The sequence below is a fragment of the Ursus arctos genome, unplaced genomic scaffold (genome assembly GCF_023065955.2).
Source record: "Ursus arctos isolate Adak ecotype North America unplaced genomic scaffold, UrsArc2.0 scaffold_29, whole genome shotgun sequence".
Classification (NCBI taxonomy): domain Eukaryota; kingdom Metazoa; phylum Chordata; class Mammalia; order Carnivora; family Ursidae; genus Ursus; species Ursus arctos.
The window spans coordinates 8,458,743-8,479,884 of record NW_026622974.1 but is presented as its reverse complement, the minus strand read 5'-3'; the positions used below and the strand labels follow the sequence as shown (position 1 = coordinate 8,479,884).

Here is a 21,142-nt window from a genome sequence, read left to right as displayed (position 1 = left end):
AGAGGAAAAACTGAATAATCTCTCTATTTTCTCCATAGAAAAAAATATTATAAAATTATTGACATGCAAGTATGCAGCCAAAAATACACAGAAAAAGATGTGGGCAGTTTACTAATAAAAATATTGTGATTTTACTGGGTTTATTACTTAATAATGCTGAGTAATTGCTGAATGTAAAACTCTTTAGCATTTCTAAATTTGTTGTAAAATTTGAAATTTAATTAGTTTCCTGGATTTAAGTAGACATTCCTTTTCCCTTAATTTAGTATTTGTAATTTTGTATTCCTGTTCTTTGAGGGAACTCCCTCCAAGTCTGGCTTCCCCCTATCATGAGCACTTCCCACCTCTCCTGATTAAAAACCCTTCTCCATCCCACTCATTCATATCAGACTGGAGCCCTCACTGAAAGGCAGTCTCACATTGTGGTCAACGGATGTACTCCGAGAATAGACCACCTGAGTTTAAATCCCAAAACCACCACTTGAGACCTTAGAAAAGTTCATCTCTCTGGGCCTCAGTCCCCTCACCTGTAAAGTAGGGTGAGAATGATAGTATTATAGGGGCGCCTGGGTGGCACAGTGGTTAAGCATCTGCCTTTGGCTCAGGGCGTGATCCCAGCGTTGTGGGATCGAGCCCCACATCAGGCTCCTGTGCTAGGAGCCTGCTTCTTCCTCTCCCACTCCCCCTGCTTGTCTCTCTCTCACTGGCTGTCTCTGTCAAATAAATAAAACAAAATCTTTAAAAAAAAAAAAAGAATGAGAGTATTATAATTGTGTGATCCCTCAGAGCACTTTAAAGAAGAATGAATGAGATCATCCTACAGAAAACACTTAGAATGGCACCTGGAATATTGCAAGTAGTATTTAGGAGTGAGATCCCATTATTACTCTCTGAATAGGGACTTCCTGAGCATCCGAATATCTATTACATACAAAGTTCAAGTTTGTCCCGTCCAAGAAGTCTTTCCTTTTTTTTTTCTTTCTTTTTTTTATTACAATAATATTTTTTTATTATATTATGTTAGTCACCATACAGTACATCCCCGGTTTCCGATGTAAGGCTCGATGATTCATTAGTTGCGTATAACACCCGTGCACCATGCAATACGTGCCCTCCTTACTACCCATCACCAGTCTATCCCAATCCCCCACCCCCCTCCCCTCCGAGGCCCTCAGTTTGTTTCTCAGAGTCCATAGTCTCTCATGTTTCATTCCCCCTTCTGATTACCACCCCCTTTCTTTATCCCTTTCTTCCCCTACTGATCATCCTAGTTCTTATGTTCCATAGATGAGAGAAACCATATGATAATCGTCTTTCTCGGCTTGACTTATTTCACTTAGCATTATCTCCTCCAGTCCGTCCATGTTGCAGCAAATGTCAAGAAGTCTTTCTTGATCCATCTCTGAAGGACACATCCTTCTCTCTCTGGCTCCTGTAGGATTTATTATCTACACCACCATAGCACTCATTCAATGCTTCACATACACATATACTCACCTCCCTGCTATTTACTCTCTAACATATTATCTCCTCAGGTGAATTGTATGTTCCTTAAGAACATGGATTGTGTATTGTGTCTTTCCTATCACCCTGAGCAGCTAGTTCTGTGTCTCACACGTATGTGTGTATATGTACATATTAACATGTATATGTATACTGACATGTGCATGCATGTTATGTTTGTGTGTGTGCATAGAGAATGAAAAAGAGAGAGACTGAAATTTCCTGTTTCTGTGCCAGAAGTTTGCTCTCTAGTGGCTGGGATGAGCCATGGTCCAATTCTCCAAGTTCCATTCCAAGATGGAAACCACTAGTGACTTAGCTATGTGAGTAACGTGTGGAGTCCATGTCCCTTTCTCCTTCACAATATTGTTTCTCTGTATGTTATCAAGAAACAAGCCCAAATCTTCCATTTCCTCTACCAATAAGAATTTATGGAGGATCTGACTTGAGCATTTTAGGGTCTGTCCAAGGGGAAGAAGGTATCACTGAGGATTCGTGAAATACAATGTCCTTCAAAGCACTGATGTAAAATGACCCCTCGTTTCACAGTCTAGAGATCCAAGCCTTGCTATATGCCCAGAAGACTTACAGGCTTTTGACGCAACAAGAATAATAAAATGGCATTTTTTGCATTTTGAAAGACCTTCTTATTTTATAGGTAAGGAAGGTGAGTCTTCGATAGGCGAGGTGACTTACCTGACGCCACGCAGGGGGTTCCTCTTAGAGCTGGGTCTAGAACTCAGCTCTTCTCAATCCTGTGACACTGTCCTTTCCACCAAGTCGGCCCACACGCAAGTGGAGACAGCAGAGAAGGATGTAGGGTGTGGAAAAATGATGCCCTCAACCCATCCTGAGAGGGCCGTGGTCTCCAATACACCACAATAAAGCACTTCAAAGTGAACAACTCTGGATAAGCCTTGGCCCATTAAACAGACTCCCATGAAGTCACATTGTATTAATCAGATATGTGCGCAGAAGACCATGGTGTGCTATTTACAAGGAATTCTGGAAACTCTCCCTTCTTAAGTGAAGGACCTGATTCACTTCTTCCCAATTAACTTGCCAAAGCACATGCATACCCAACTCCTCCTGGTCGCTTCACTTGTAGGGTAGCCTCTAATATGAACCTTTTGAGCTTCAGACATCTGTGATCTTCAGCAGAATACTATGAAAAAGACCCTTTGGAAACCTGTATTCTGCTAAACCTGAGAAGCTGCCCGAGTGAGAAGAGAGGTCAGGAGAGGGGTAGCACCCAGAAACTCAGCATCCAGCAATTTGTAAGTTGAGAAGAAAAGGACGGAATGTTCGTGAAGTGGTCCCCAATAACCAAGAAAACAAAACCAACATCCCAGGCTCTGCCTGCTCTCCAAGTTCTGTCTTGTGGGAAAATATGGATGTGGAAATGAAGAGGGGAAAGAGAACCAAGCTGTGGGGTCAAGACGCCTTCTGGAAGAGGTCTTTCTGAAGGAGTCTTTAGCCTGTCCCAGAAGCAAGGACAGCAAGCAGTTCAGTGCTATGGAGAAGGGGAGTCATGGAGAAAACTCCCAGCCAGTAGCACACTACTTAAAAGGTAAAGTAAATATCATTTGGAAACTCCTACAAAGAATTTCCAAAGTCTTTCTTTCCTAAGGAGGGTTTTGCTAAGAAGGCACATAATACAATGGAAAGAACAAGAAACAGGATCTGAAGAAACAGGGGTCCTGCCTTGGTGGTCCTGTGGCTGGATAGGTATGTAACCTCAAGAAGATCACATTCCACAGCATGGGCCTCAGTTTCTCCCTCATGTAAGAGATGGAGTTTCACCAGTTGATCTCAAAACTCCCTTCCAGATCTTGTAGTCCAATAATAATACACTATTCCCAAGAACATCAAAGTAGTTTTACGTCTCTCTCTCCATCTGTCTATCTCAATGATCCTCCACACCTTATTTTAAGTAAGTAACGGTTACAGACATTAAAATGACTTATGGGGGGGCGCCTGGGTGGCTCAGTCGTTAAGCGTCTGCCTTCGGCTCAGGGCGTGATCCTGGCTTCTGGGATGGAGCCCCGCATCAGGCTTCCCTGCTGGGAGCCTGCTTCTTCCTCTCCCACTCCCCCTGCTTGTGTTCCCTCTCCCGCTGGCTGTCTCTCTCTCTCTCTGTCAAATAAACAAATAAAATCTTTAAATAAATAAATAAAATAAAATAAAATAACTTATGGGAAAATATTCTAGAGAGAATCATAGGGCTCACTGCCCCACAAAATTTAAAACCAGTATGTCACTACAAACTTCATCCCAGTTAAACCTTGATTGATCATTGACTATCTGAGGGGCTCATGGCTCCTTCCAGCCCATCCATTGTGTTCACTCTCAGGATTCTCAAAGAGATGTCATTTTGGGTGGGACAATGCTTCATTGAGCCAAACCATTCCTAGGTCCCACCCACTAAATGCCATTAAGTATCTCCCAGTCACTGCGAGATAGCCCTCGCCACCCCCACATTTTCAGGTGCCTCTATAGAAGTAGCACCCCTCTGGTTATGAGCAATGAAAACTTTCACCGCCAGAGGATATGAAAATAAAAAGAGTTTATGAACCATAAATCATTTGAGCCTCATTGCCTCTGAGGAACTCAGAAAAAATCAAAGGAAAATAGTTTGAGGCTATTAGCAAGAATGGGTTTTGGATACCTGTCGTTGCAATGTCTTCTGGTGGGACCACTGCCTCCTGCCTCTGCTTGGGCACACAAGCCGCCTGACCGATGGGTTTTCATTTCCATTTGCTTTCCCACCCGTTCCTCCTCCCACCTCCCTTTGCTTACCTGGCACAACGTCCTGCAGGACTCTGTGGGCAGAAGAAACACGAAGTAGTACAGCAAAAGTATATGAGTCATCGTCTTCCACACAGCTGCCTTTCTTGCTTCTAGAAAAATCAATGGAAAAGCAAAGCGTCTCCAGTCTGAAGCTTTCAAAGCTTGTCGTTGCAGACCCAGTCAACCTGTAAGTCTAGGTTCCGTCCTTCGTGCCGTCAACTCAGACTTCTCTGCCACAGAGGTGGCAGCCCTGTGGCCTCCCGTGGACGTCACCGGGGAGCAGCAGCTGGGACTGGGGAGCGGGAAGTGCAGGCAATGGGATACCTGCTGTGGGAATCCTTCCAAAGGAAGCTGCCTGCTGGGCAGTAATGAATAATAGCCCGTTTTCAGGGAACCAGAAGGATGGTTCACTCCCTGGGTTAGGCAGGCCTGAGAAACATGTGGGTGGCTACGGTAGAAGAGCTGGGTTCCTATGTGCAAACTCAGCCCAGAAGTATCTTTGGAAGGAGACTAAGCTCCGGGCTTGGCCTGTGATCCTCACTCCCACCGAACTCTGGAGCTGTGTTTTCATAGGGAGGTAGCAAACTTCAAGACTGATCTTCCACAAGTCCTGCCATTGTTATTTCTGCCCAAAGTGATCAAAACTATGACGGTTCCTTGGCACCTAGAAAAGTGCAGGACACATGGTGGGCCCACGATATGCTCATTATAGAAAAAGGAAAGGAGGGAGGGAGAGGAGGTGGTCAGGAAGAGCTGACGATTTCTATCAGGTCCAGGCTCTGCAGACGACTCACATAAGTTGAATTTTTTTAGTATTAAATTTTAATGATTTTAATATTTTTCATTTTGAGTGAAATCCTCTTTGAAAGGTATTTGAGGTTGCTTTGCTTTTAGATGGAAGGGTGCAGAGGACTTGGTGTCAACAACAAAGGCCAGGAGCTTTTGTGATGGTTGATATTTGCTATTTGACCATTTTTAGACAAAAAGGAATAACCTTTCTCCCAGTCGTGCATAATTCTACAGCAAACAACACCACTATTTTAAAGACTAGGCAAAATGTCTTTTTAAGCACATTGCCTGCAGTGAAATACTTACCTCACTGAAATCCAATGACTATTTAAAATATTTTATGTGGCCTGTTTCAACCTGTTGTTAGGGTTTTCTGAAGGTCCACAGTTCTTTAAGCACAAGGATTACTTTGTTGCTCATAACTTTCAAATGTATTTAGTAGCAACCCAGATGGACACACAATTTCAAGTAGATTTCAAGTAGATTTCACGTTGGCTTCCTTTTTTCCAACTTGTATCTTTCAAATGGATGAAAATCCAGTATGAAAATCAACAAAGTGACTTACCACAATCATCACCAATGCAGTTACTGCTTTGGGTAAAATCATCAAAATTAGAAAGAAATTAAAGCCACTGATGAATTTGTTGACCTAATTTTCATAAAATCTGAGCATGAGTCCATGTTTTTCTGAATCACATGAATTTTACATTAAAATTCTCATCACACAAAATGTTTTCTCTTTAACTAAAACTACCTTTTAAAAAAAGATTTAAGGACTAATAGAAGACAACAAACTTTTGAAGGGTTAGCTCTGTTCTGACCAGACATGCAAATAGATTTTTTTTTAAAGGGGCTGGGAAGAAGTTGAATGATTAGATCAGGTGGACGGATCAATATGGAATCTATTGTTTGCTTAAAATTTTTAAGGTGTTGTATTGAAAAAAAAAGTTTTATCGTCCTGGTGTTTTAAGTTTTAAACATAGTTGTTTTAATGTTATCAAAATGCATTTTGATTATTACTAAAATTGTTTTTGAGCATGGCAAAATGAGCACTTTGTGCTTTATGTGGTAATGACCTTCACAAATTTTACAGTAGGGACTTCTTTGATAGTTATGCTACTACTAAAATTTTGGAGCCCAGAATTTTCTAGCAACTGCTTTGGTATCTGGGACTAGCTTGTCATAGAAGAACTGAGGACCACAACTCTGGAATGCTATCTTTGTGCAAGTTTCAACAACAATGGGACTCTAGGTGCATTTTGAACTTTTTCTTAGTTCTTTTAACTGGAAGAAACATTTTCTAAAGTTGGCTCTTTTGGTATTTTGCTTATGAAACTCCTCCGTAAGTAAAGTGGACTTAAGTAAAATCAATTTTCTTCCAGATTTGTTGACATTAAGCCATAGTCATTAGCTCTTTTTTTATTCCTTTGAAAGCAAAAAGTTTGGAAGAAGCCAAAAGTATAGTGGCAAGATAGCGGCAGGAATCCAATCTTTTGACCCACGCCACCCTTTTCCTTCCCATTTTCTTTTAAAAAGCCTCAGGTCTCCAATGGTTCAGACCTCCTTAGCCTGGCTCAGCCCTACACCTTTCTGCAATGCAGGGGTAGCCAGAGTGTAACTCTTCTCTCTCAAACAAATGTTCGAAAATGTTGGTTTCATGTGTATCCCAAGCCAAAAAAAACTTCATTACAGACATTCATTTCAGAAAAGACTTATCTCTCAAGAACATACAACCTGAAAAAACAGTTACCTCATGCAATTCACACCAAAAAAACATGAAGCAATTACATCAGCGCTGACATTTCACAAAGTAAAATGTACCAAATACAAAATGTTACAATTTTTTCAATGACGAAACCATGTCCCTTCTTCTTTATAAAGAAGGAGAAGGAGAATAGTAGAGTGTACAGGTGCTGTGGCTAGATCTGCAGAGATCATATTTCCAAACATCCAAACTAGAATATTTTTTCCCCTTCTCTGCTCTCTGCTTTCCAAATCTGAACAAGGTGCTTATGATGTTCATGTATGTGTTTATTCAACAAACATAAAATGAACTCCTCGTTTCCCAGCAATGTCCTAACAGCTCGAATTTAAACGACCAAAGGAGAATTTCTTTCCCTGTCTGCTCACCACCTCAGGGAAACCACAGGCTAATGAGGCTTCTGAGGCACCTCCAAGGCTTTGGGAACTTGGATCGGCTTTGCTCCTTAGAGACCTGAAGACTCTAGGAGTCAAAACTAGTCAAAGCAGCATGACAGCAAGAATTCCAAAGTTCCAGATTTCACCAAGCGATTCTCGTCTTCCTTAACAATTTAATTTTGAACTATCTCTTCCTCTCGGTGTCAAATTCCTCCACCCCAAAGCCATGTGGTTGACTGGCAACAGGCACAGCTCACTAATGAAGGACAAAGGAGGCAGAGAGCAAGCACGTGAGTGACATGCCGGGGCGTGTTCTGCGTACGGCCCCATCAGAAACAAACATTTGCTTCATTTAAACACACACACGTAAGCAAGAGAGACCGGAGCAATTTTATAGGGTGATTTTGGAGAAAAACTCGACAACTTGAACCCTTAAATCTTGATTAGGAAAACACAAAAGTATTGGAACACGATTCATGGCAATCACAAACAAAAATAAACAAAACTCCAGACAGAACTTTATCAGCCACTCAGGAGTATTTCAATTCTCAGCTCTGTCAGCTGACAGTCTGCAGCTATTACTTGCATAATTAGGTTTTGTAGCAAATTGCTGAGGCTCCCAGTGAAATCTGCAAAATACTATCCGAGTTCCCAAAGAGATTGTGGGAATATATTTGGGATGATCTCAGGGGTGGATGATCCCACTGTGTCTGTCATTTACCCATCCACTGTTTTATCTCTAGTCAAACACCAACCCCATCCCTCCCGTCTGAATGCAGACATCATGGATGGCAAGAGGAGAATCAAATAGTTACTGTCTGTTTACTCTGTGTCTGGCACTACGTCCACATTAACTCTTTTAATGCCATCGACTTGTTCTGTGAGACTGAAGTGACTTCCACAATGTTCCAAAATTAAGGGGCTAGAAGTTGACCCTGCTGAACCTCGCAGGTACTAAGTGGTGTATTTGGGATTTGAACCCAGGTCTGTGATTTTTTTTTTCCGTATGTCGAATGGTTTTTCTGATAGGAGAAAGAGCTGATCTTTGTATGGGGTTAATTCTTTCAGAACAGTTTCACATGTAACTTTCATCTTAACATCATAAAATTTTATGAGCTAGACAGGTTCTTTAACTACATCATTCTGTCCCATCCTCCTTCTTGTCCTGAAGATGTAAAAAGGCTGATCACCATCTCTAGCACACACACACACACACACACACACACACACACACACACAAGATAGATAGATAGATGATAGATAGATGATAGATAGATAGATAGATAGATAGATAGATAGATAGATAGATGATAGATAGATAGATAGATGATAGATTAATGATAGATGAGAGAGATCTAAGTTTAAATAACCTTAAAGAAATTTGCAAAGTAGAATTGCCTTCATCTGTCCTTTTCCTGCATCATGTCCCCTGCTGCACCCGGACGCTCAGGTCTCTTTTGGCTCCAGTCTAGAATCTCCTTCCTTGGACAAAGCTCCTCACTCTGAAGCAATCTTTCCCACATCAAGGGCCTCCTTTCCTAGGTCTTTGTCCTTCAGAATCCGTTTACCTGACAAGAAGGAACAGGTAACTAATAAGATAAGCTTCCTCGCACTGATGTGAAAACGAATATAAGTGGTTTTGTGATTCAGTCATTTAGTTACTTCTAAAAGTAACCTCTCCCACAGTGGGAAATAAAGGCACTGACCCAAGTCAATGGGCCAGATTCTTGGGAGCAAGGACACTCTCCATGTCCCAAGCTACACCCACAGAGCTACCTACCCACAGGGATAGATGAGCCCTCAGTTTTCTCCAAAAGCCCAGTTTTTTAAACTTAAATCATTTCCATTGGTATCCCTGAACCTTGGCTGGTTTCTCTAAACCTTTTTTGAATTGGCTGCTTTCCTCCTAATGCGTGCCAGTTTCAAGTGTGCCGAGTAATGGATGATTACTCACCCCTGAAAGGTAAATAGTAAACAGGGATGAGTGTGCAGAGGACACCTGTGTCAGGCACTTGGCATAGGTGCGCCCCAAGAATCAGCTCCCTCATGAGTCACCACAAAACCCAGGAGAGAATTTATCTGACAGTCAGAGCTGCCAGGACAAGTTAAAGAGATTATAAAAGTATACAAAATTTGGAAAGGAATGCTGAAAAACCCGGTAAACCCAAATTATTGTAGCACTGCAACACTTCTGGACTCTGTTGTATAGAAATAATTTGTACAGGAAAAAAGCATGATATGCAAATTTGCCGATGGCAGGTTTGTATATACAGTAGCAGAAAAAGAGTATGGAAACAGTACAAATGTCAAACAATAATGAAGGGAATAGGAAATTATGATAAATCTTATATAAATCTATGATAACTCTATATAAAATTATGATAAATCTATATAAAATCTATGATACATCTATATATATGATAAATCTATATGCACATTTAAAAACATTCATGAAGAGGTTTGATAATAGTATGAGTTAGCAATATGACATATTTATATATTTATTAATAAATTAAATATTATAATTATAACATTATATGATATTAATGGGAACATTAGTCAATAAGGTACTCTCTTAATAATATGCACATCCATAGAAAAACACTGGTGGGATTTCTCAGTTAAGATGCTTGATTGGAAATGAATCATAGAATGTTTCCCCCAGCGCTAACAAAATATTGAAAAACGGCAAAAACCTCACTAATTGCAAAAAATGTGAGAAGGGGCAAAACCTAAGGGAACAACTTCAAAAACTCTTAAAGAAGCGGAAAATTTTGAAATGGAATAGAAGGTAGAAGCAGAGAACAGCTCCTAAACTTTATCTTTCTTTTCTCTTCCCCTTTTAGCCAAACTAGAGTGGAAAAAAATCTTCAGAAATCTCCTTAGTACCCCGAAATATAAAGAGAAGCAAAATGTGAGAATTCTCTTATTTCCTCTGTTTTAAAAGGAGAAATTTTCAAATTGGGTTGGCAATAGACTGTATGTGGAGAAGGGAAATTATGACTGATGGGATTTCTCTCTCTCTCTCACACACACACACACACACACACAAACACATGCAATAAGTTCAAGCTATGATTTTTTATTACACATCAGCTTCTAAAAGAAATGATAAAATACATATTAAGATAAAAAAACCCAAAATCAAACTATCAGAAATTTATGGGGGCACCTGGTTCAGCTGGTTGGGTGTCTGACTTTTGATTTCAACTCAGCTCATGATCTCGGGGTCCTGAGATGGAGCCCTGTGTCAGCCTAGATGCTGGGCATGGAGCCTGCTTGGGACTCGCTTGCTTGGACTCTCTCTCCTTCCCTCTGTCCCTCCCCCTGTCCCCCCTGCTTGCACACTCTCTGTCTCTTTCTCAAAAAATAAAAATAAATAAAAATTCATGGGACTTCAACAAAAAAAGGAATGGTAAAAAGTAAAGTATCGATATAAATCTTGAGAAAATCAAGCAGAATGCTGATAAGAAAAGAAAAAGAGAACTACAAGTAGAAAGAAGGTACTAGAAATGGAAGACAGACAAAGATAACCCACAGCAAGAATAAATCCAAACAAAGCCCTGAAAATGAACACAAATAAAGTGTAACCAAAGATTTAAAAAAAAAAAAAAAGAGTGTTGAGATACAAGAGTGTTTCCTTGAAATTTAGAGGGGAGTAAAGATCGAAATAAAAGTACAATGTAGCCGCCAAAAATTAAGAAGTGAAAGAAAACGAAAAGCAAATATGAGGGTGCAAAAACCTTATCCTTCCAGAAAGGAATAAATCCACTCTGCCTAAAATTAACAGGGATTTTTTTTTTTAATTACTACCTCCAATCTCAACAAATTTCATAATTGTTTTTTTAAACATTAGAAACATCTCCTAGGGGATGCCTGAGTGGCTCAGACAGTTAAGGGTCTGCCTTCGGCTCAGGTCATGTTCCCAGGGTCCTGGGATGGAGCTCCCCATCGGGCCCCCTGCTCAGGGGCGAGCCTGCTTCTCCCTCTCCCTCGCCTTTCCCCGCTTGTGCTTTCTCTCTCTCTGTCAAATAAATAAATAAAATCTTTAAAAAAAAAAAAAGAAACACCTTCTAGAAAATAGTATCTCTGGATGTTATTGTAAGGGGGGGAAATCTTCGAAGTTCAAAAATCGCTTAGGTTTTAGATGTTTCTTTTCGTGTGTATTTAATTTAAATAAAACTAAATTTAGTAACTTCTACTTAATAGCAAATATAGTATAATCACCTCTTCGTACTTGTATTGCTTTCTGCTTTTCTTTATCTCTAGGCATCTATCTGTCCTTATAAATCAACATCACATCAACATCACAGAAAATATATGGAATACTATTTAATCATTAACGATGGCTTTTTCTGATATCAGAATCGGGCATCATTTCTTGCATTTTTATCCTTTAAATTTTCTGCTCTCTTTGAATTGTTTTACTGTATGTAGATATTATTTCTACCAAAATAAAAGAGTGGTTTAAAAAGGAGGGAGTGAGGGGCGCCTGGGTGGCTCAGTCCTTAAACGTCTGCCTTCGGCTCAGGGCGTGATCCCAGAGTCCTGGGATCGAGCCCCACATCAGGCTCCTCCGCTGGGAGCCTGCTTCTTCCTCCCCCACTCCCCCTGCTTGTGTTCCCTCTTTTGCTGCCTGTCTATCTCTCTGTGTCAAATAAATAAATAAAATCTTAAATAAATAAATAAAATAAAAAATAAAAAGGAGGGAGTGAGTAGACGGGAACCAAATATAGCAACATATGAACAGCAGGTAATCTGGAGGTGGGCGTGTGGATGTTTTGTTCCTTTCATCTTTACCCAAGGTTTTTCTAATTTCTAAATATTATTTTTTTAAAAGGAAACATAAATAAAAACACTGGAAGGACACCAAGAGTATTAGCAACTACAGGAAAAAGATAGAATAATTTCCCACATACTCCTCTCTCTGTGTAGGGAATATATATATATAGATACATATAGAATAAATTTTCTACAAATAATTAGATTGATAATTGGAAAAAACAAGCTTTTTAACATTGTGGCATAAAGAGCATAAAAGAAGTTAAAAATCAAAAGATCTATGCTCTTCTTCCAATTTTGTCATGATTCGTTTTATGAAATTTGGCAAGATATTAACTTCTCTGAGTCTCATTTCTTCAATCGTTCATTCATTCAGAAAACATTTATCTTGGGCCGGTTTCATGCAAGCACAACTTAGGCTCCAGAGACAGTTATGAAGACAGCAAGACAGGTCTTCAGGAATCTAAAGTGTAATTAAGGAAGACAGAAAATATAAATGGTATAAATTTAATATCATAAGTATTCCCCTTGAGGGATACAAAACATACTTTATGGCAAAAGTCAGAAACTATGGCAAAAAGCCATAAACTCTCCCTATGGGAATTTGGGGGACCATCACGAACAAGGTGACTTTTGGTGTGGATCTTGCTGGAGGCAAGGGAAAACAGCACCAGACAGAGAAACAGCAGGTCCGAAGCAGGAAGTATAAATTCGGGATGACTGGGAAGGTCACAGCGTCAGAACATCAGGTGTGCGTCGGGAAAGCAATATACGCAGCTCATTAGCTAAACCTGTGTTGATGCCAGAGTGAGGTGGGTTATGTGCTCCAGTAAAGCAATGGGATTTTTCCAAGGGAATGAGGAGTCATCAAATCCTTTAATGACAGGATCAGATTTCGTTTAAGAAAATTATTCTACCCACAGCATACAGGATAAGAGAGAAGGCAGAGATGAGGGCCAGGAAGCCAGTGGAAAGGCCACACCTAGTCCAGGTGAACAATCGTAAAGACCAGAACCATGGCGATGGCATTCAGATGGATTCAAAAGACCTGATGACCAAAAGAGTAAGAAGAAGGAGTGGAGAACGGAATAGGATTAAAAATTAGGTTTAGAGGAGTAAGCAAAATTCAGGGAAGAAAGCATATGTGGAAAATGTAGCAGAGAAAAACATAACGTTGCTGTGTCTAGACTAAGCATCTGGGTGAGTTTTGATGACGCAAATCGAGAGGAAGTATAGGAGAAGCAATAAAAGTAAGAAAACTGGGCTAAATATTTAGGTAGTACTTTCAGGGAAAAATGTGTCTCAAGACCGATGTATTTCCATTAATGCAAATTTTCTCCTACTTCTATCATCTTTGACCTTTCCATAGACTTCGGCACTTTTTTTTTTTTAGTAAAACCCTGCTAGTGTCATGGCTGTGGAATGCAGGGAGCCACAACGCACTATGCTTCTGCCAAAGGCTCCCCGAGCTCTCTCACCCACATGAGTGAAGACTCGGAAGTGAACCAGCCCAGCATAGAAGCGCATAATAATTAATCCTTATAAAATAACTGTTAGAAGATGGAAGTGCATAATGGTCTCAATCACCTAAGAATGATTTCTGAACCGTGGGTGTCTATAAAAGTATTAAATTTGAATTTTATATAGTATAAGTGCTCACGATTATGCTTATTGATGAGTCATAATTCCACTTTCTTGCCACAAAATGAGAATATTATTGTGAATATTAAAGTGAGAAATTATAAAGAGCGCCCTTACTCTGATCAGCACGGCAGCAGAGGGATTAAAAATGTGGATTTCTTGGGGCGCCTGGGTGGCGCAGTCGTTAAGCATCTGCCTTTGGCTCAGGGCGTGATCCCGGCATTCTGGGATCGAGCCCCACATCAGGCTCTTCCGCTATGAGCCTGCTTCTTCCTCTCCCACTCCCCCTGCTTGTGTTCCCTCTCTCACTGGCTGTCTCTATCTCTATCGAATAAATAAATAAGATCTTTAAAAAATAAATGTGGATTTCTTGGCTTGGTGCCTTACACGTTACATTAAAATATGCATATTCATTCAACTGGAGATATCTTTACCCAGATCACAAGTTGGAGTTTCCGATTACTATTTCAAATTGAAAATAGTTATTGCAGGTGGAAAAGGTCCATGATTTTGGGGCTCCTTAAGTGCCTCGCACTTGACCCTTGGTACTCTCAATTATATTACATGCATTCGAAAGTAATCAGTCACAACTCATATGTATGGAAGAGTCATGAATAATTATTCTCTGATATAAATAGGAAGAGAAAAATGTCCTTAAGTAGATCTTCAAAAATAAAAATAAATTAAAAAATTAAAAAACAGTATGAAAACAAGGAGCCATTTACCTCCTAAACCTGAAAGGATATTTCCATCCTGGTTGAGTTCTGTGTTTAGGAAAAACCCCTTCCTCTTTTGGTTCCTTACATTTTACATGCTTTCCTGTGTTACACGCCTTTCCTTTTCACTTTACTTCTTGCTGGAATGTACCTTTTTAAACTTCTTTCCATGAAGATCTCTGAGTGGCAAACTCTCTTCATCTCTGAATGCCTGAAAATGTTCTTGTTTTATTCTCATTTGGGATGATTCAATGAAGGAGTAAACGGTCAAGGCATCAATGTTTCTGCTCAAAGGGTGATTTGTTTATAATTCGGTCCTTGGGCAGAAGAGACTTTAGCACCAAATAAGTTTTGGAAGGGCTTTCACGGACAAGATCCCGGGAAAAGGGCAGCGGGCAAAGAGAACCAAGACACGGTGGGCTCAGAGGAGTGAGGCAGAGTGTCTCAGGCACAGCCAGCATTTTGGAGGGAAGCAAGACCTTCCGGATAAATCCACGGAGGAAGAGTCGGTACTCGATGTATTTAGGACAAGTACCCAAAGACCAAGATGATTACGTGCGGCAGCACACACACATTTAGGAGTCGTGAAAGCAGGCTGGCCCAGATGGGACTGTGTTTTGCACTGTGACTGAATTTAATTAGCACTGAAACCCTATTTGAGCCAATGATGGAAAATTCGCCCCTACAGGGTAAAGGCATTGATTTCCACTTTAAACTAGGTCTCTTTTGATCAATTCAATATTTGCTCCTTCTTTTCCTCTTTTTTCCCCCCCGGGGATGATATCCGAGCGTTGGAAGAGAGGCAGGCTTGGTGCCTTACACGGAAGAAGAGAGGCAGGCTAGGATAAGCCTCCAACCCTGCGAGCTAGTGCTGAGCTGGGCGATCAGCGCTGGTCTTCGGGCCCCAGTGCTCAGCCCTGCACTGCCCAGGCTGAACCATCTGTGCCCCACCCCTTCTCTGACAGCCAGGTCCACAGAGGTCACACTGATTATTTTCTCAATGTCGAAAACTACCCAGATCAAGCCCAGTCTCTGCCACTTCCCAGGGGCATGGAGAACTGCCCCTCTGTCTTCGTATGTTCTTCCTCCTCTCCCTTCCTGTTCTGATTCCTTCAGAATCACAGTCTTTCTCTCCCCTAAAGTGCAGTTCTTGCTACAGGAAGCCCAGTCTTTTTGGAACCCGCTGGAAACATGGTACTGTTCAGCCATTTTGCATTAGCTTTGTGCATCTCCTGCTTTTCTTCACCGATTACTGCCCGCCCCTCCCCAAATACCCAGAGCATAGACGCCCTGGTCATCAACAACTCAATGCCCCTGGAGATGACAGGACCTTCTCTGGGTGACTCAGGGGCATGGAGCACTAAAATCTGAGAGCCACAGCATTAGGGACCGTCACAAAAGGTTTGCACCCGAAGCTTGCACAGAAGTGATAGCACCACTCGCTTTCAGTTGCAAGACAATTTGAGACTGCTTCAGACTCAGAATTCTTGCCAGACCCTGCAAGAGGCAGCCCCTTGAAAGACAAGACTGAGATAGAATTTCCTGCAAGACAGTTGGGGTGGGAGGTGTGACTCAGAGCCTGCTAACTGGTTCAGAGAATTTCTTTACGGAAACACGAAAATGTATGCTTGCTGCAACTGGAACATTATGTCTAGAAAGGACCTTTAATGATGCCGTTTATTCATATACATTATTTAATGCATAACAACTTACAAGGCCTGCTTTGATATGGACAGAGTTTTTGGTTTTTGTTAAATAGATTGAATTTGTATTTTGCTATACAAAACTTTCGAAAGAACAGAATCATCCTCCATCAGTCCATTCTTTTAAAACAAAGACATAATTTGAAAAATTGCTATAATAGAGAGGCATCTGGGTGGCTCAGTTGGTTAAGCGCTTGGGTCTTGGTTTCCACTCAGGTCATGATTTCAGGGTTGTGAGATCAAGCCCCGCATCGGCTCCATGCTCAGTACAGAGTCTGCTTGAGATTTTCTCTCCCTCTCCCTCTGCCCCTGCCCCCCCAAGTAAATAAGTAAATCTTTTTAAAAGAGAAAAATAGCCATATTAGGAAATAAAGGCTTTGACTTCTCAACAGCCAGATGTTCCCGAACTTAGCCATTCAGAACGCAATTTGCATTTCTTTTGGAAGAATATACTGGGCACCTATAAGATTATTGTTATTAATAATTTCGCCTAGCTGGCCCCCACAGCACCATGTGGGTCTGGAAACTGCTTCCATCTCTCACGTTTCCTGTGGGTGCAACTGCTTTGAACATGAGCCTGGCCAAAGCTGACCCCAGCTGGGCTGACCAGTCCTCACCCCAGGGATTTTCAAACTTCCATAGGAGAAAAGAAATGGGACTCGTTCGCTTCTAGAGAAGCTGACAAAGAAAAAGACCATAGCAGAAATTTCTGACTCTGAATTTCCCAAAGGAGCTTTGAAAAAAATTGCCAATGTCTAGATCCCTGTCTAGACCCATTGCAGCAGAATTTCTGGCAGTCAGGGGCAGATACTAATATTTCTCCAAAAACTTTCCATTTTATTTTGAATAATTTCATGACTACTGCAAAGTTGAAAGAATCATACAGTGAACACCTACCCACGCCTTCACTTAGATTGCATTAATTGTTGACATTTAGTGATGAATGGGTTATTAAACACTCCCCAAGTGATACTAATACGCAGAATTGAGACCAACGCCCAGTGATACGTAACTGAGAAGAACACAACTATGAAAAGAAGGACAGTACAAAATGAAGCAGATACACCAAGAAGGAAAAAGATTTTTTAAAAAGAGAGTCCTGGTGATGCTCAGAACCCTGTATTTCATGCCCTGGGTTCTAGGAGATACCCTAGAGTCCTTATAATAAAATCACCTTTGGGACTTAAAGTAGTGTGATTTGAGAGGTTGCTCGTTGCAATCAAAGGTTCAAGAATAATACACAAAGGCAGCATGACTCTACAGACTCACGCCTAACTAAAAATAAAACCAGAGTCTATTTGGCTTGCGAGATCAAGATTATGCTAAGAGAAACACATTTTTTAAAAAACACACAGAAGCCATGAATACCCAAGATAATGGGATTAAAGATAATTAGACCACATGGTTAACTATGGTTTTGTGGAAATAGCCACTGTGTTCTAAAGCAGACTGTTTTTCCACCGGTGAATTAAGTCCAACCTTGCATAATGCAGGCAGAGTTCCAAGGCGGGAGGGGCTGGTGGCCGTGGGAGTCCTCTGCCCCAGGTGTGAGAACGAAGTATTTTATCAGTGAGGTGGTTTAGAATCCCTGGAACATGCTGATAATAAAAGGGAGACCGACTTGTAGTCAGTTCTATTATTTTTTAGATACGTTTAGAAATATTATTCTCTGTAGACCCCGCAACCCATCTGGCCCAGACCCAGGACAAATCACTTCCACCCCAGACCCCGTGCCCCCGCTCCCAGGTCCAATTTTAGAAAGACCAAGCGGTCGCCAGGCTTGGCGCTGTCCCCTGATCTCAATATCTTTGAATAAGAGTTTTGGTTTCTGTTTACAAATTTTCCTTCATTTTGCAAAAGACAATGATGCCCTAACTCTGTATCATGCAAATACAGTTGGAAGGGACTTGGGCTCACACCCTTTTAGGATATAAGCTGAACAGGCATAAAGTACGCGTTTCGCAGTCTTATAAGGTGAACTACTTGCCCAGCAATGTATTTGAAATCATTTCTCTGAGCTACAAGTAAGTTGATGTTTCCAAACGCTAAGAATAGAAATGAACTCTGAAAGAGGAAATTCAATACAGTAAACCAAAGATAATGTGAGATAAACTCAAGCCTCACCCTTTCGTCTGTGAGTTTCCCGTAGAAGAGGAAAAACACACTTTGTCAAAATTCAAAGGATAAAAGTTTTTAAGCAAAACTAAACTCTCAAAATTTGCATTCGAGAAATAGTGATGGAGAATCCTTCAGGAAAAGGAAGAAGAGTGAAGCATCCAGCACAGCAGTATTTTAAGGAACGCTGTGAAAATCAGCGCCAACAGAAGCGTTTGGGCATCATCTCCCCTTCACGAAGATGGACGCAATGCAGACAAGCTTACGAACCGAGAGAAATCACCCCAAAGGCCACACTCCTCCTGAGAAAGTCTGGTCTGGGGAAAATAAGGTTCAGGATCAAATTCTTAACGCCATAGGTTAGTTGTTGGAAGCGCAGGATTTCTTTTTTTTGTTTTTTTTGTGAAGGTGTAAACATATTCCTCTGTTTTCAGGGGGACTTTAAAGCTGGTGATGGCTAGTAAGTCCAAACTACAGCTAAAACATTGCAAAGGTTGATGAGGAGAAATAACGATTTAAAAACAGTGAATTCATGTCCGTATTTGCACTCAATCAGTTTAGGTCATCAGAAAAAAATAATAATTTCTTTAAAGATTCCAATTTCCTGGACTCTGATATCTGGATGGGATCAGAAGAGCAGAGGGTAATAAAAACAAAATATTTTCGTACCAGGCTACAGATCTTACCAAATTACATAAAATGCCTCCAACTTACCAAATTCTTTTTTATTATTTATTCGCTGCGTATGTTATTAAACCCCACATTACAAAGCCTCGCAACTGTAGAATCATAATGGGTTGCTCATCTCTGAAATTCCTCTCCGAAGGAAGTCACTGGAAGGAGAAGGAGGTTGTGGGAGTACTCACTGTGGCTAGCCGACAGCAAAGTCACTGGCCCAGCCGCCCCACTCCCTGGCAGCCCCAGGGATCAGTGGCTTTCCTTCATGGTATCTTGCAAGAGATCAGCAGGCTGGGCTCGTGTAGCTCTGAGCAGCCAGTGTAGACCCGAATGGCAGATTCTCAAGCTGAGGCATCCAGGCTGGGCCCGGCCCTGGTGCCAACAGCCAGTCAGCCCCACATACAGGAGCGCTGCAGCCCGACAGACAAGTCCTGCATGGGAGTAGCTCCTGCCATGGGAGGGGCCCAGAGAATGGATGAGTCACACATTGGTGATCCGCACACAGACTTTCACAAAAAGCAAGGGCTTCCCTTTCTGGCAAGGGCGCCAAGACTACAGTGGTGGCATGGGATCTGGGGTACGCAGCCATACCTGTGAACATCCTCATGAACCTGCCTACGCCTGAAAATGGAGTATGTATGGAAAAGAGGAGTATCTATGCCTGTGGCTCTGTCTTTGGCTGGCTTTCGGGTCACGAGGATTATGATAGTATGGGTCTCCGATTGGTCTGGTTGTCCCGACATCCAGGCACGAGGTAGCATGGCAGTTCATAACCTCTCTGTGGGTGGACGGGGTCATGCAAGCTGTTCTGCTATGGTGAGTGCCAATTCAAAATGGTAGCCCGGGTCCCTGAATGACCGTAAGAAACAGAGGGCCTTGCTGGCCTGTGATGGGCATGAGCCAAAGATTGCTCCTTATTATTTTTAGTCACTGAAATTTGAGAATTATTTGTTACTGCAGCGTAACCCAGCCTCTACTGACTGACACGAGGACCAAGGCTCTTGGAAGGCACCATGGACAGTGATGTATTTTTCTAGCTTTGAAACACTCGAAATTCCTTTCTAATTCTTTTTTAAGCATTCATGGATTTTCTAGCTCTCCAAAAAGGCCCATGTTTCAAAAACCACACTTCTGTTTATTTATGGAGTGGCATTTTTCAAAACCCTCACTAAAAAGTTCTTACAATGTTGTGACAGGCCCCCCCTTATTTTTAATCCCAGCACTCTCTCATCCTCTTTTGCTTCTTAGATAGTTCTCGATCTTCTAGGGAGTGGCAAGAGATTTGAGAATCCCCTTTGAGGCTGAAATCCACTCAAGTCCATCCATCAAATGGGAAAATTCAGTATTTTTGCTGTGCATATACAATGTGCCCAATATGCCATTAGTGGTGGATATATTGATTTACATGAAATACGACCCTGACCTCTCAGGGCTCACAGTCTAGTTGGAAAGAGAAGAAACATACATGTGAAAATGGACAAGGCCTTCTTTGTTAAGAGCTGAAGCAGTTGGTCCAATGCAGGGGAAAGTGGATGGAGGCTGGTGGTTGGGGCCACTTCATGGAGACTGCCCGGCTGGGCCAGGACACAGCTATTTATAAGGATGAGCAAATTTTGGACAGCGGGAGAGAATGAAGCTTGCCCAGAGTTCCTTTGTTCAGCAAACTTCTATTGGGCATCCACTAGACACCAGGAATGTAACAGCCGGTAGTGTTCTTACAGATCATCCAAGCCCACCCTCCCACTGCACACTGCAAAAAGCAACTCGACTCTTCTTACCTGGGACACTCGACTTCTTAAAAGGTAAGTACTGGCCTAAACTAAATAAAGCAGAGCTCGCAAGCACGCCTCCAGCCTCTTCACCCGTCGCACACTGACTCACACGTTACACGCTGGTAATGCCTTACTGAGTGTTTTCATCGTGTTATTTCAAGTGTCCAAGCCGCCGTCAAGCTGTGCGCCATGCCCAAGGCCACTTTCCTACCTCCGGTTTCCGGCTAACTCCTTGTCCTCGGTCAGGATTCAATCCCACCGGCTCTTTCTTGAGAGAGTCTCCTCCAGAGCCTGAGGTGAAACCGAGGACCCTTCCTTTTGCACACGTGTGCTTCATCTCTAATTTTGCGATGTTGGAATCTGAATCTTCCCCTCCGAAGTCATCTTCACAGAGTTGCGACCTAGTCTTGTTCATCTTGCTCTAGCTTACAAATTGGTTCATATCCCTTTTCCATTCCACTGGCCTCTTCTACAGCCTGAAAGGCCTCCGCCCACCCCACCCACAGCTTCACCT

At 41.7% G+C, this 21,142-nt stretch overlaps 1 protein-coding gene across 1 annotated transcript in view; it reads right to left on the bottom strand.

The window, feature by feature from the left end:
- Window positions 1-19,239, bottom strand: part of LOC113261037 (adhesion G-protein coupled receptor F2) — a 38,827-nt gene extending 19,588 nt beyond the window's left edge. Inside the window, exons 1-2 of the mRNA XM_057303934.1 lie at window positions 19,045-19,239; window positions 4,303-4,403 (exon numbers count right to left, since the gene is read on the bottom strand). Coding sequence (XP_057159917.1) covers window positions 4,303-4,374 — 72 coding nt within the window. The 5' untranslated portion in view covers window positions 4,375-4,403; window positions 19,045-19,239. The remainder of the gene's footprint in view (window positions 1-4,302; window positions 4,404-19,044) is intronic.
- Between the last annotated feature and the right edge of the window lie 1,903 nt (window positions 19,240-21,142).